The sequence below is a fragment of the Atractosteus spatula genome, chromosome 4 (assembly GCF_055471065.1).
Source record: "Atractosteus spatula isolate fAtrSpa1 chromosome 4, fAtrSpa1.hap1, whole genome shotgun sequence".
In the NCBI taxonomy this organism is placed as follows: Eukaryota; Metazoa; Chordata; class Actinopteri; order Semionotiformes; family Lepisosteidae; genus Atractosteus; species Atractosteus spatula.
This window is the reverse complement of record NC_142709.1, coordinates 70,831,947-70,846,365: the sequence shown is the minus strand read 5'-3', so window position 1 is coordinate 70,846,365 and position 14,419 is coordinate 70,831,947. Positions and strand designations below refer to the sequence as shown.

At 38.6% G+C, this 14,419-nt stretch overlaps 2 protein-coding genes and 1 pseudogene across 4 annotated transcripts; all 3 read right to left on the bottom strand.

Annotated features, from left to right (window-relative positions):
• Nucleotides 1-786: 786 nt before the first annotated feature.
• On the bottom strand, nucleotides 787-6,331 carry LOC148837116 (extracellular calcium-sensing receptor-like). 3 transcript variants are annotated; one of them, XM_088913943.1, is made up of 6 exons: nucleotides 6,123-6,331; nucleotides 5,477-5,750; nucleotides 4,252-5,085; nucleotides 3,030-3,251; nucleotides 2,664-2,787; nucleotides 787-1,700 (listed from the first exon to the last, which is right to left on the bottom strand). In XM_088913943.1, exons 1-6 carry the CDS (start codon nucleotides 6,329-6,331, stop codon nucleotides 787-789), a joined length of 2,577 nt encoding a protein of 858 aa, XP_088770069.1. The 3 variants fall into 3 exon arrangements, with proteins under 3 accessions (XP_088770069.1, XP_088770070.1, XP_088770071.1); XM_088913944.1 differs by lacking the exon at nucleotides 3,030-3,251; XM_088913945.1 differs by lacking the exons at nucleotides 3,030-3,251; nucleotides 4,252-5,085; nucleotides 6,123-6,331 and having other exon boundaries at nucleotides 5,477-5,719.
• A 3,645-nt stretch (nucleotides 6,332-9,976) lies between these two features.
• Nucleotides 9,977-14,415, bottom strand: LOC148837114 (vomeronasal type-2 receptor 26-like). Its single transcript, XM_088914623.1, has 3 exons — nucleotides 14,173-14,415; nucleotides 11,475-11,598; nucleotides 9,977-10,887 (listed from the first exon to the last, which is right to left on the bottom strand). The coding sequence occupies exons 1-3, from the start codon at nucleotides 14,413-14,415 to the stop codon at nucleotides 9,977-9,979; spliced, it is 1,278 nt and encodes a 425-aa protein (XP_088770749.1).
• Nucleotides 12,907-13,805, bottom strand: LOC148837115 (vomeronasal type-2 receptor 1-like; annotated as a pseudogene).
• Nucleotides 14,416-14,419: the final 4 nt, after the last annotated feature.

Here is a 14,419-nt window from a genome sequence, read left to right as displayed (position 1 = left end):
TCTGGTCTTTCTTTTTCCTGGGGAACAGCTGTCACTGGACAAAGATTCTGGAACCTCAATGAGAAACAAACATTTATACATACATTCACATTACTTGTTCAGAATTTTTTTTTTCATTTTGAAACTTCAAAATGTTAACAGTGTTGTCCACCTCATAGGGCATACTTAGATTTGTAAAAAGAATAATTTTTCCAATATTTACTGAGAAAAATAACTGTCTTGGACTGATCTTTAGTCGGTCAGTGAGTGTGCTCTTTCCTTGCATGACATTCAGCTTGATAAAAGTGGGCACCCATTGCTACTATGATGGGCACCCCTGCTTTCTCACAGCCCTGTGCTCCCCAAAGTGTGTGGATTCTAATCGACCTTCACAAAAATGGCATCCCTAACGCAGAAACTGGAAAAGCCAGACATTGTGGTAAAGGAGTTGGCTCTGGCTAGGAAAGAAAAGAAATGTTTGTAATGTATGTGAGGCAGTTGAGTATCATAAGGTACTAAAGCCAGACAGCTCACAGGGAAAAGAAGGAAAATGTTTCCATCCAAAAAATGTAGTCTAATTTAATCAATTATTATTTTTTATAGAAAGTATCTGTCAACCCCACCACCAACAATGATAATATTCCTGCCTTTTGCTGTGCTTCCAGTAAAGAGTCTGGGTTGCCATCATCTGCTATTACTAATAATTTGCGACAGGAGGGAGATACAGCATAGTGATGTAAATAATGCAAGAAGAATTGTGGCAATATTTCAATAAGTTTTATTTTGTTTGAGAGGTCATTTTATAAATTACAGCCGTCTGGAAGGCACTTTCCCCATTAAATATTTTCTTGTGTTTTTCTCAGGCTTCAACATAATTATGTAGCACTTAGGAGAAAAAATACAAATCAGTAGACCAAACGTTGAAGACAAAATTGCAAAAATTTCAACTGCAACTGTGTATTTTCCAGGAGAACTGATATATGCTGGTATGAAGGTGACCCAAACTGCACAGAAGATGAGCATGCTGAAAGTAATCAGCTTGGCCTCATTGAAATTATCAGGCAGTTTCCTGGCTAAGAAAGCCAGCACCAAACAAGTAGCTGCAAGCAGGCCTATATAGCCCAATACTGAATAAAATGCAATTTCTGATCCTGTGTTACATTCTAAAATGATCCTTTCATTACTGAGTTTAAAATTTTTGTCAGGGAAGGGAGGTTTCAAACTAAGCCACAGCACACAGATTACAACCTGCACAGCTGTGCAAGAACAAACTATGATCTTCTGCTGAACTGGCCCAAAGTTTTTTGCCATGTTGTTGCTGGGAAGAGTGGCTCTGAAAGCTGTTACAACAACTATTGTTTTTCCCAACACACAGGAAATACAAAGTGCAAATGTGATTCCAAAGGCTGTGTGACGCAACATACAGGACCAGGCTGTTGGCTGCCCAATGAAGGTAAGAGGGCAGAGAAAACACAGCAGCAGAGAGAACAGCAGGAGAGAGCTGAGCTCAGAGTTGTTGGCTTTTACAATGGGTGTGTTTCTGAAGGAAAAGAAGACTGAAATAGTGGCTACTGTCAAGCAGAGTCCAAACAATGACACAGTAGTGAGTGTGATTCCCATTGCATCATAGTAGGAAAGAAACTCAATGTCTCTGAGGATACAGCTGTCTTTTCCATCATTAGACCAGTAGTCCTGTGGACATTCCATGCACTCAGCTGTGCCTGAAGAGAATTGAGGGGAAAAGAGTGAACATTGGACAATGCCTATTCAGAGCTTATAGGAGAGCAAGATTACTAAGAGAATCATTTCACATTCATTTTATTTGTACAAATATGTGAAGGGCAGGAAACAAACTGCATACGAAAAACAAAGTTTACAGACAATGCATAGTCAATTATTTGTATACCTATTAAAAATAATAGAGAAAAATCTGCAAGATGTTTTGAAGTCTTTCAATATGGATTCCATTGTAATCACATAATGTTGTAAAGCTACAAAATCTGTCGATTTGTGTAGTATATTATCTTCAGTGGCAACTGGCAGGAGGATTTGCCAGGCTCACCCCGGATGCTGCTCTGCAGGTGTGGCAGCTGGACTCTGCTCCACTCATCTGCCACTGAGAGCTGGTTGCCATGTTGTGCAGTTGACAATAGACTCGAATCATCTAGAGAGGCAATTACCATCATTCCACTCCAGGTGATTCAGGGATAGTCAAGGTCAGCTCTCAGTGTATCTGGGGGGTCTGGTAGAGATTTCAGCATTATGGGGCAAATCTAGAGATGAGTTCAGGGTGAAGCTAGGGTCAAGAATCCAGGGAAAAACACAAGCAGGAACACGGATAGGAAACAAAGCTAGGGTGAGAGCTGAACTGTATACCAGAGCTCCGGTTACACTGAGAGCTGATCTTAAATATCTCTGAATCACCTGGAGTGGAGCGATGGTAACTATATCCAGGTGATGTGGGTCTGCTGTCAATTGATGTCCATAGCAGCCGGCGTTGAGTTACAGGTGGGTGGTGCAGAGGCTGGTTTCCACACCAGTGCTACCATAGCATGCCCCGCTGAGCTGTGGACAGGCAAGCGTGACAGTTTCCCATAGCTTCACCCTTGGAAACTGGAGATAAACACCAAAAGCTGACCACAGAGCATGGTGAGACTCCATATTTAGAAATATGTAGTTCATACCTGTGGTGTTTGCTATGGTACCATCAGCACAAGGAATGCAGTCGAAGCAGCAGATGGGCTGGCCTTTCCTGGCTGCTCTTCTTGTGCCTGGGGGGCAGCTCTCAGAACACACTGCTTTAGGAACCTGAACAGACAGTGAGATACAGTATACAGTATATTCTCCTACATATTAGTATATGCAATACATTAATTAATAAATATGACGTCTACATTTGAAAGATATTTATGAAAAACTGATGTGTATTAGATGTACATCATTTAATTTCAATTTCATTATTTTCAAGTAATAAATGAGATTCAAACCACAGTTTCTGCCTCATGTCTATAGTGTAAAAAAATTATATCAAGTTCTGAAATTTTGCTTACCTCTTCCCCAGTGCTCCAGTCAATATTGTCCTCATCAACCACTAGCTGACTGCCTCCATCTGGTGATGTATCAAAGTGACCCACTGTCACATGGCTGACCACTCCTTTGTTGAGTTGCCAGTTTATAATGTCATAGGCAGCAGGGGGATCTCCGTTCTCATTAAAGTACACAGCTTCTCCAAAACGGTTTACAAAACTGACTCTTTTTAGTTGTTCAGTGACCTTGACGGTGTTGGAAAAAATGCCTAAAACTTAGTTTATGTTTCTTTTGCAGCCTACATCTAACTTTTGTTATGTAAATAACCTTTTTACTGTAAATAAGTAGTCTGAACTAGTTCATTCTTTCTTTATATGATTAAATAACAATTAAACTGTAAACTGCTCTTATTAAAGTTGCCAATGACCTCCTCATGGTATCAGATTTGGGTGCACTCTATATTGTAATTCTTATAGATCTCAGTGCATCATTTGATGCAGCAAATTATGTCATTCATCTGAACAATTAGCGTGGAATGTCTGGCACTGACACTAAATATTTTAAATCTTACCTTCATGAGTGTCAATGCTTCATTTCTACTGGTAGTGTTATGTGTGAGTTTAGGCGGTTACATCTTCTGTTTAAGACAGCTCAATACCAGGCCCTCTGCTATATAGTTTTTATGTAATTCTTCTCAGTAAAGTCCTAGAGTCACATGGTCTGATCATTTTTATGCATACAGTATGTTACTCAAATTGGTGTCCACAAGAAGCCTGATACCAAGGTAGCTGTTTCAGTACTCTCCAATTCTATTTCCAATATAAAAGATTGAATGTCACAAAATTCTTTACATCTTAGTTTTGATAAGACTGATGTTATTGGCTTCCTTACATCAATTACATACTGTACGTCTGCCAGTGGACAACACTAGGCTTAAAGGTTTATACAACTTTAATTCTATATTACTGTAAAATGTACTTTTGTGTATTGTAAAGTGCTATGAGATTATTTTAAAGGTTAAAGCTAAATGAAGTAGTTTTTATTTCATTTTTCATGAGAGATTTTTACATCTCCTATTTTTAACAGAATGATAAAAGCTGCAAAATATAAATAGATAGATATTGATTCACATCTATGATTCACATAGATTTTGAAGCAATACATTTTTTTTTCTGTCCCACTGTTGTGTTACCCTATACATAGACACTCACACACAGGTCAGACCTGCAATCTGCTTTTACTCACCTGCCAGGGCTCTATTCTTGCAATATCTCCACACAGTCTAATGGTGTTATTTTCTTCCTTTTCACAAAACAGTAAGTCATGAAGGGCATATGCTACAGCATACACTGCTTTGTGTACATTATATGTCACTCTTAGTTGTGAGACATCAAAGAAAGCATTTTCTATTTCATCCAGTCTCTCTTTTCCTGTGCATATCTTTGACTTGGTTTCTGAGATATTTTGTTTGAAGGTCTCCTCTGTCAAGTATAAAGTACACCCAAAGATGTTTTCCCAGAATACATTATTTAAGTTGTTTGCAGAATCAACAGATGGACGTATATTGAGAAGAAAATCTTTGAACTTTGGGATCGCCATCTTGCGAGTTGCAAACCCAATTGTACCACCAAAAGACCTGAAGAATTCTACAGTGGAGGGTCTCGCTGCTGTTACCCAGTCTTCACTTGCAATCCACTGTATACCAGTTATGTTTTGCCTGACAATCTCCTGCATTAAAGGGTACAGGTCATGTTCTGTGGCAAATGCTAATATGACTTTCACTGTTGTCCTTTTAATAGTTTCAACTATTTGAAGTATTGCAGGTCTTGAATAGGTACTTAAAATATTTTCAGTGAAAGCGATGCAAACTCCATATTTTGCAACTTCCTTGGTAAAAGACTGTATCCCAAAGATGCCATATTCATTCTCAGCTTGGATAGCTCCGATCCACGTCCATCCAAAATGTTTAACAAGCTGAGCCAAAGCTTTGGCCTGAAAAAAATCACTGGGAATAGTGCGGGAGAATGTGGGGAACTCTCTTTTGTTGCTGAGACAAGAACATGTTGAAGCATAGCTGACCTTGTGAAATATACATACAGTAAAAGCAAGCATTAATTCATTCACTTCTGAGTAACCTGTTCATACTTAAAATAACTACAGCCTTGTTGTAAATGTAATTTCACCCATTCATTTAAAAATAATTAATCTTCACCTAAGGGCAATATAAGTTACAAACTGATATTTTAATTTTTTTAAGAGCACAGTATTATAGTATAAAGGCAAGCTGTCTCTAAGTAAACATTTAAATAATTTATCAAAACCTCATACTGATGAAAACCTGATAAAACATGTACTTTAAAATAGGACAAAAACTCTTCACTCATCAATGTGCAACATAAAACAGTATTGTAAGTTGGGGGTCTTAGATGAAGACTTCTAAAACGAAAAGAAAAATAACATTGAGCTTTACCAAAGGAATACCGAAGGGACCAATAGCTCTGGCGATGTGTAAGGAGTTAGAGGTGATCACAGCAGTGGTTGGCGAGGGACAGGGTTTAGATTCTTGTACTTCTTCTGGTCCGTTGGCTAAGGTTAGACCCGCTCTCACAGTTTCAGCCGGAGAATCGCAATTGTCCATGATTTTGTATCCCAGTGTGATGTTTGGCAGTAAACTGCTGTCCGTGTTGATTTCCTCTATGGCAAAGACCATCATCTGCACCCATCGAAACACACGAAGGTCGAAGCTGTAATGAGATACGATAGGTTAACAGGCGGCACGGGTGTATCGTGTTCAGCGATGATACCTCACAGCTCCAAAGCTCAGGCACGTCCACTGGCTCCAGATTTCATCTTGTGTTTCTGTTCAGATTAGGTCTGATTTGCTAGGATTTATTATCCCTGACGGGTTCACTCACTGCCCCCCTTAACCGAGCGAGAAATTAAATCCCGTCACGAGTGGGAAGAACATACAATAACTTACTGAACGTGTTCAGCTTCTTGATGTACTGTATATATTAAATACTATGCCATACAGTATTTCAAGGGAACTTATTTTTCTCATGTATCTCTAAAATTTTAGGTGTGTGCAGATGTTCTTCAAACACTCTATAACTCACCCAACACACTTTGTGGTTGGTGGCTCAGCATCAAACAACGTATGGCTGTCCTCATGTGTAGCAAAAACTGGGAACACACCACCGATGACTAATTCGCCGTTTTTGAATAAACCAGACATTGTATATTTGCCCAGGATCCTGCACGTCAAATCGCCGTCCACCTGAAACGAATGAAATAACATTAACGATGTTAGGATGTGCGCGTCCATTACGACGAAGTTTGTAGAATCAAAGTAAACTGAATGAAATGAAAGTACAGTATTTCATTTTCCATTTTATATATGATACAATCCGCAAGGTGCTTGTGCTTTATTTTAATGAGAAGCACAGCCAGTAGGAACTAACTGAGCCGCTGTCTCCCAAGGGGTCGGTTTGATCAGCTCAGCGTGAGGAGGCTGCTGTTCGGGTGTCATGATCTACAGTTTATCCCACTGAGGACATCGAGTCCGTGAGCACTGCACTTCAAATTGCCGTGCACCAATTAATTATATCTGTAATACGTTCTATCAAAAAACTGTTGAAGGTTTATATAAAAAACAAAACTGTACAAAGAAGAATCTATTAGGCAATTGTTAGGAACACGGTAAATATTCCAGACTCTGGAGTGTAAAGAGTATTTTCAGACTCAGCGCCACGGAGCTGTCCAGTTTCTGCTCAATACAATATCCTGGAGACTGGGGACTATTTAACGCTTGTGCCTTTCCCTTTACAGTTGTTTATTTATCAATAACTTATCTATTGTGATTCAATTATGTTTTTCTGGGTGAAGGATATACAGTAGTGTTGTACTATGGTTGCTGGATTCAGTGAGTGGAGTGCGTGGCTGGTCTTTTTTATTTTGATTTGAAAAATAAATGGCTGGATTGTGAAATTTAACGTGTTATATGATTGAGCTGCATAATTGGATTTAAAGGTTTATTTTTTAAATCTAATCTGTCTGACAACAAGCTCTTTAGGGGTTTTGGTTTTGAATAAAGCACAGAGGAATAATAACAAGTGCTTATTATTGTCAACAAATTAAGAATAGATTCATCCCATTACAAATAAACTCGAGGAGTGCAAATTCCATGTTTCCGTGCAACACAAACAGGACCCTTTCTGTGCTCCTGTAAAAATGACTTTGTAACCTCTGACTTATTAAACATCCTTTGCAAAATTGTCTTATAAATCCTTACAAATGCATGTTCGTGGTTCGTGGTTATAAAGGAACACATATAGGAAACAACATACTGTACTGTACTGTTTGTCAAAACATCATCTTATCTATGAAATTTGTTCTCTGCAAAAAGCTCAATACAAAACTGTAATACTACCCATCCATTCATTTTCTAACCCCTTTAATAAATTCAGTGTCACAGGGGAGCGCAGGGACTGTGGAAGGAAGCCAGAGAGCCCTGAGAAATCGATATGAATTCAGAGGAACATACAAACTCCACGCAGACAGTACCCCTGGTCTGGAACTGAACCCAGTGCCCCAGCACTGCGAGCTGGCTAGCCTAACCACTAAAATACAAATAAATAATTGTAAAGGGCAGTTGCACATTCTTTATGAAAAATGTCCTAACCCTCCGTTTGGACATTTAACTATTGTGTTAGTGAATGTTTAGACAAATAAAATCAAATAAAATACTCCTGACTGCCACAAGAGGGAGTCGGCTGCGCATGAATGGTCCATATGAATCATTCATAGGTAGCATAATACAAATACCAGAGTGATTGTTTAGATACAAAAATCTAAATATTGTAATTTAATTTTGTTCAATATTTATTGCTTAAATTATCATTAAAATATGTAAATTGCAAACTACATGTATACAGGGGTGTGAATGTATGTACTGTATACTCAATTTTGTGTCTCCCTGTAAAAACACAAAATACTGTCTCAAATACAACAGAAAAAGCTGTTATCATTTTTAAATGATTCTAAAATGATTTACAATCAATGCCAGTATAGATCTGCAGTTCCATTCCTAAATAAGACCAGATGAAAAATTTGTGGCAGTAGCCATTTTCTTCTAACATAGCTGTGTTCAAAAACAAGAAAACATCTTTTATATTAGTTGTAAATACCACAGACGATAAAACAAAATGAAACAGTCATTGTTTAGATGATAGTTATAATGCAGAAAGACAGTGGCTGTCTGTGATGTGCAAGGAGCTGATTGTCCATACAGAGCTAAATCTTGTAGCACTTGCAGAGTGGCGTCTAGGGAATAAATACCTATTTGTTAATTGGATGATTGGGTATCAATGAGGAGGGCTGGATCAAGGGCTGTTCGCTGCTTCCTGTCCAGGTGTAATAGTGCCCCCCCCCCCCCCCCTTAACAGGTGGGCAAGGTCTATGGGGGAACTGGGAGTGGAAGAATTGAATCAAGGCGCATCAAGGCCTCTTGAACCCACGTTCGGTCCTCAGGTTTGTGACCCTGCCAGTGGATCAGGTACTGGATGCTGGTTTGGACCTGTCGGAAGTGTAGAATGCACTGTCAGTGCAGTTCTTTGTTGTTGTTTATCAAAGAGATACGTGTCGATCGTTGCCGGTGTGGGTTTAAAAAATGGCACCGGGAATGGACTAGGGTATCTGCCTACCCAGAGAGCGGGGTAGGCCGAGGCAGTAAGATAAGCGTTCATCCTTTCCAGGACCTTGTATGGGTCTATGTAATGGGCAGCCAGTTCTCGAGACAGAAGAACTCCGGTTTCCCAGGGCAACCTCTAGCCGAAGGACGCCGTCGTGACAATGTTGAAGGGAAAAGTGCAAAAATCTCCCCTGCGACAGTGTCTTTTCCAGGTGAACTGATATATGCTGGTATGAAGGTTAGCCAACCTGCACAGAAGATAAACATGCTGGAAATAATCCGCTTGGCCTCATTGAAACTGTCAGCTAGTTTCCTGGCTAAGAAAAGCAGCACCAAACAAGTAGCTGCAAGCAGGCCTACAGTATATAGCTCAATATTACATTACAGTGAGAAGTGCACTACGAAGGGTTACTCACAGTCCAGAACACACAAAGAACAGAACAGAACAGTACACAAAAAAGTCATATTGCACAATATAAATATAAATGTATTGCACAGGTTCCTGGCATATATTTCACAAAAATAGTTGTAAACGGGAAAAAGAAAAAGAACAGATGTAACAGTTTTTGATAGGATGTGTGTATCTTAACCTGCTTGGTTTATGGGCAGCCTCCTGGCCACAGGATGAGGAGGCTGGAATTCAGAAAAGCCCAGAAAAGAGTTAACCGAAGGGTAGCTGCAAGGTGGAGATAGGGTAGAGGAAGAATGTTTATGATGAATATGAAGGGATGTGTTTGTGTTTGATATATACTGTATACAGTAGCTAATTTCCTTAATGACTGTGATTAGGAACAGCTGTGTATGGTTAACCTGTTGTTATCTCTCCTAAACTGCAGTTAAACATTTCCATGTAATGCAATTTCTGATCACTAAATGCTAATATAATTTTCTCATTTCTGTATTTAAACATTTTGTCAGGAAATAAGGGATTTAAATTAAGTCACAACACAGATTACAAACTTTGCAGCTTTGCAAGCAGTAAAATGTGTAATTAAATGGACCTTTATTATAACAAAAAAACCTTGCTGCTTAGACAAAGGTCAGTCAGCTATGTAGCTACCTTTCATATTTATTTAATTTAAAATAGATAAACTGCCTCTGAGGAGAGCACAACAACAAAATAGTCACTTATTAAAAAGAATGGAAAAATGTCTTTATTTAGAGGACCATAATCATCATCATCGTCATCACCTGCCTTGTTTGCTATGCCTCCAGTATAACCTACAAGAAGGAGACACATGACTGAAATCGTTTATTGTATTAGAGAAGTTATTTTTTTCATTACAGTCGTTTGGAAGGCACTTTCCCCATCATATGTTTTCTTGTGTTTTTCTCTGGCTTCAGCAAAATAAGATAACATTTAGGAGCAAAAATGCAAAGCAGCAGACCAAACGTTGAGGACAAAATTGCAAAAATCTCGACTGCAACAGTGTATTTTCCAGGTGAGCTGACATATGCTGGGATGAAGGCGACCCAAACTGCACAGAAGATGAGCATGCTGAAAGTAATCAGCTTGGCCTCATTGAAATTATCAGGCAGTTTCCTGGCTAAGAAAGCCAGCACCAAACAAGTAGCTGCAAGCAGGCCTATATAGCCCAGTACTGCATAAAATGCAATTTCTGATCCTGTGTTACATTCTAAAATGATCTTTTTATTACTGAGTTTAAAGTTTTTGTCAGGAAATGGAGGTTTCAAACTAAGCCATAGCACACAGATTACAACCTGCACAGCTGTACAAGAACAAACTATGATCCTCTGCTGAACTGGCCCAAAGTTTTTTGCCATGTTGTCGTTGGGAAGAGTGGCTCTGAAAGCTGTTACAACTATTGTTTTTCCCAACACACAGGAAATACAAAGTGCAAATGTGATTCCAAAGGCTGTGTGACGCAACATACAGGACCAGGCTGTTGGCTGCCCAATGAAGGTAAGAGGGCAGAGAAAACACAGCAGCAGAGAGAACAGCAGGAGAGAGCTGAGCTCAGAGTTGTTGGCTTTTACAATGGGTGTGCTTCTGAAGGAAAAGAAGACTGAAATAGTGGCTACTGTCAAGCAGAGTCCAAACAATGACACAGTAGTGAGTGTGATTCCCATTGCATCATAGTAGGAAAGATACTCAATGTCTCTGAGGATGCAGCTGTCTTTTCCATCATTAGACCAGTAGTCCTGTGGACATTCCATGCACTCAGCTGCACCTGAAAAAGGTAAAAAAAAAAGTAGAGATCCCCCATTTCAACTTATTATTACTGAGTAGATCAATAACTGAAACCATGAAATGATTTTTCACAACGCATTTTATTGTGACCAGAAACAGTGAACAATTAGATGATGCATCTTCAGAACTTGCAGTAAAGCTACTGTATTAATAGTAATTTCACCTTCATTTCATTTTTAAAGGAATACAGTATGTGAAGGGCAGGAAACCAACTGCATGATGAAAAATAAGTTTAAAGGCAATGAAAAGATAAATAATTAATAATAAATATTTCCTAAAAACAATAATAGAGAGAAATCAGCAAGATGTTTTGAAGTCTATCAATGTGGATTCTGATGAATTCACATTAATTATCAAATAATCAAATATTGTAATAGAATATTTCAGGTTATGTGTTATATTATTGTAAGTGTTAATTAGCAAGTTCCCAAAGTTCCCAGGATAACGCTTGCCAATTCCCTTACAGTGTCTTCTTGGAATATGGAGACATGCACCAAAAGTTGATCACAAAGTATGGAGAAGCTCCACATTTAAAGGTAAATTCTTGCTACATACTGTAGTTCATACCTGAAATGTTTGCCATGGTACCATCAGCACAAGGAATGCAGTCGAAGCAGCAGATGGGCTGGCCTTTCCTGGCTGCTCTTCTTGTGCCTGGGGGGCAGCTCTCAGAACACACTCCTGTTGGAACCTGAAGAGAGAAACAAAAGTGGGATAGTTTTAAAGTATCACTCGTACATTTAAAGTTATTCAGATTAAGTGGAAGTTTTTGAAAATAGGATCAAGATCTGAAATTGTACTTACCTCTTTCCCAGTGCTCCAGACAATACTGTCCTCATCAATCACTAGCTGACTGCCTACATCTGGTGATGTGTCAAAGTGACCCACTGTCACATGGCTGACCACTCCTTTGTTGAGTTGCCAGTTTATAATGTCATAGGCAGCAGGAGGATCTCCGTTCTCATCAAAGTACACTGCTTCTCCAAAACGGTTCACAAAACTGACTCTTTTTAATTGTTCAGTGACCTTGACAGTGTTGAAAAAAATGTCTAAAACTTAGTTCATGCTTGTTTTGCAGCCTACATCTAACTTTTGTTATGTAAATAACCTTTTTACTGTAAATAAGTAGTCTGAACTAGTTCATTCTTTCTTTATATGATTAAATAACAATTAAACTGTAAACTGCTCTTATTAAAGTTGTCAATGACCTCCTCATGGTAGCAGAGTTGGGTGCACTCTATATTGTAATTCTTATAGATCTCAGTGCATCATTTGATGCAGCAAATTATGTCATTCATCTGAACAATTAGCGTGGAATGTCTGGCACTGACACTAAATACTTTAAATCTTACCTTCATGAGTGTCAATGCTTCATTTCTACTGGTAGTGTTATGTGTGAGTTTAGGCGGTTACATCTGCTGTTTCACACAGCTCAATACCAGGCCCTCTGCTATATAGTTCTTATGTAATTCTTCTCAGTAAAGTCCTAGAGTCACATGGTCTGATCATTTTTATGCATACAGTATGTTACTCAAATCGGTGTCCACAAGAAGCCTGATACCAAGGTAGCTGTTTCAATACTCTCCAATTCTATTTCCAATATAAAAGATTGAATGTCACAAAATTCTTTACATCTTAGTTTTGATAAGACTGATGTTATTGGCTTCCTTACATCAATTACGTACTGTACGTCTGCCAGTGGACAGCACTAGGCTTAAAGGTTTATACAACTTTAATTCTATATTACTGTGAAATGTACTTTTGTGTATTGTAAAGTGCTATGAGATTATTTTAAAGGTTAAAGCTAAATGAAGTAGTTTTTATTTCATTTTTCATGAGAGATTTTTACATCTCCTGTTTTTAACAGAATGATAAAAGCTGCAAATTCTGCAAAATATAAATAGATATTCACATCTATGATTCACATAGATTTTAAAGCTATACATTTTTTTTCTGTCCCACTGTTGTGTTACCCTATACATAGACACTCACACACAGGTCAGACCTGCAATCTGCTTTTACTCACCTGCCAGGGCTCTATTCTTGCAATATCTCCACACAGTCTAATGGTGTTATTTTCTTCCTTTTCACAAAACAGTAAGTCATGAAGGGCATATGCTATGGCATACACTGCTTTGTGTACATTATATGTCACTCTTAGTTGTGAGACATCAAAGAAAGTGTTTTCTACTTCATCCAGTCTCTCTTTTCCTGTGCATATCTTTGACTTGGTTTCTGAGATATTTTGTTTGAAGGTCTCCTCTGTCAAGTATAAAGTACACCCAAAGATGTTTTCCCAGAATACATTATTTAAGTTGTTTGCAGAATCAACAGATGGGCGTATATTGAGCAGAAAATCTTTGAACTTTGGGATTGCCATCTTGCGAGTTGCAAACCCAATTGTACCACCAAAAGACCTGAAGAATTCTACAGTGGAGGGTCTCGCTGCTGTTACCCAGTCTTCACTTGCAATCCACTGTATACCAGTTACTGTATGTTTTGCCTGACAATCTCCTGCATTAAAGGGTACAGGTCATGTTCATTGGCAAATGCTAATATGACTTTCACTGTTGTCCTTTTAATAGTTTCAGCTATTTGAAGTATTGCAGTTTTCGAGTAGGTGCTTAAAATATTTTCAGTGAAGGCGATGCAAACTCCATATTTTGCAACTTCCTTGGTAAAAGACTGAACCCCAAATATTCCATACTCATTCTCCGCTTGGATAGCTCCGATCCACGTCCATCCAAAATGTTTAACAAGCTGAGCCAAAGCTTTGGCCTGAAAAAAATCACTGGGAATAGTGCGGGAGAATGTGGGGAACTCTCTTTTGTTGCTGAGACAAGAACATGTTGAAGCATAGCTGACCTTGTGAAATATACATACAGTAAAAGCAAGCATTAATTCATTCACTTCTGAGTAACCTGTTCATACTTAATATAACTACAGCCTTGTTGTATACTGTATGTAATTTCACCCAAAGATAATTTTAAAGATAATTAATCTTCACCTAAGGGCAATATAAGTTACAAACTGATATTTTAATTTTTTTAAGAGCACAGTATTATAGTATAAAGGCAAGCTGTCTCTAAGTAAACATTTAAATAATTTATCAAAACCTCATACTGATGAAAACCTGATAAAACATGTACTTTAAAATAGGACAAAAAGTCTTCAAGCATCAATGTGCAACATAAAACAGTACTGTAAGTTGGGGGTCTTAGATGAAGACTTCTAAAACGAAAAGAAAAATAACATTGAGCTTTACCAAAGGAATACCGAAGGGACCAATAGCTCTGGCGATGTGTAAGGAGTTAGAGGTGATCACAGCAGTGGTTGGCGAGGGACAGGGTTTAGATTCTTGTACTTCTTCTGGTCCGTTGGCTAAGGTTAGACCCGCTCTCACAGTTTCAGCCGGAGAATCGCAATTGTCCAGGATTTTGTATCCCAGTGTGAAGTTTGGCAGTAAACTGCTGTCCGTGTTGATTTCCTCTATGGCAAAGACCATCATCTGC

What these genes read in the sequence shown, in the direction of transcription:
- LOC148837116 (XM_088913943.1), bottom strand. Translation starts at nt 6,331, where the DNA reads ATGGACGCGCACATCCTAACATCGTTAATGTTATTTCATTCGTTTCAG. An exon ending in CCAACCACAAAGTGTGTTGG is followed by an intron (nt 5,751 to 6,122) that starts GTGAGTTATAGA and finishes ATCTCATTACAG; the next exon opens with CTTCGACCTTCGTGTGTTTC. An exon ending in GTCCCTTCGGTATTCCTTTG is followed by an intron (nt 5,086 to 5,476) that starts GTAAAGCTCAAT and finishes ATATTTCACAAG; the next exon opens with GTCAGCTATGCTTCAACATG.
- LOC148837114 (XM_088914623.1), bottom strand. Translation starts at nt 14,415, where the DNA reads ATGATGGTCTTTGCCATAGAGGAAATCAACACGGACAGCAGTTTACTG. An exon ending in GTCCCTTCGGTATTCCTTTG is followed by an intron (nt 11,599 to 14,172) that starts GTAAAGCTCAAT and finishes TTCTCTCTTCAG; the next exon opens with GTTCCAACAGGAGTGTGTTC. An exon ending in TACCATGGCAAACATTTCAG is followed by an intron (nt 10,888 to 11,474) that starts GTATGAACTACA and finishes TACCTTTTTCAG; the next exon opens with GTGCAGCTGAGTGCATGGAA.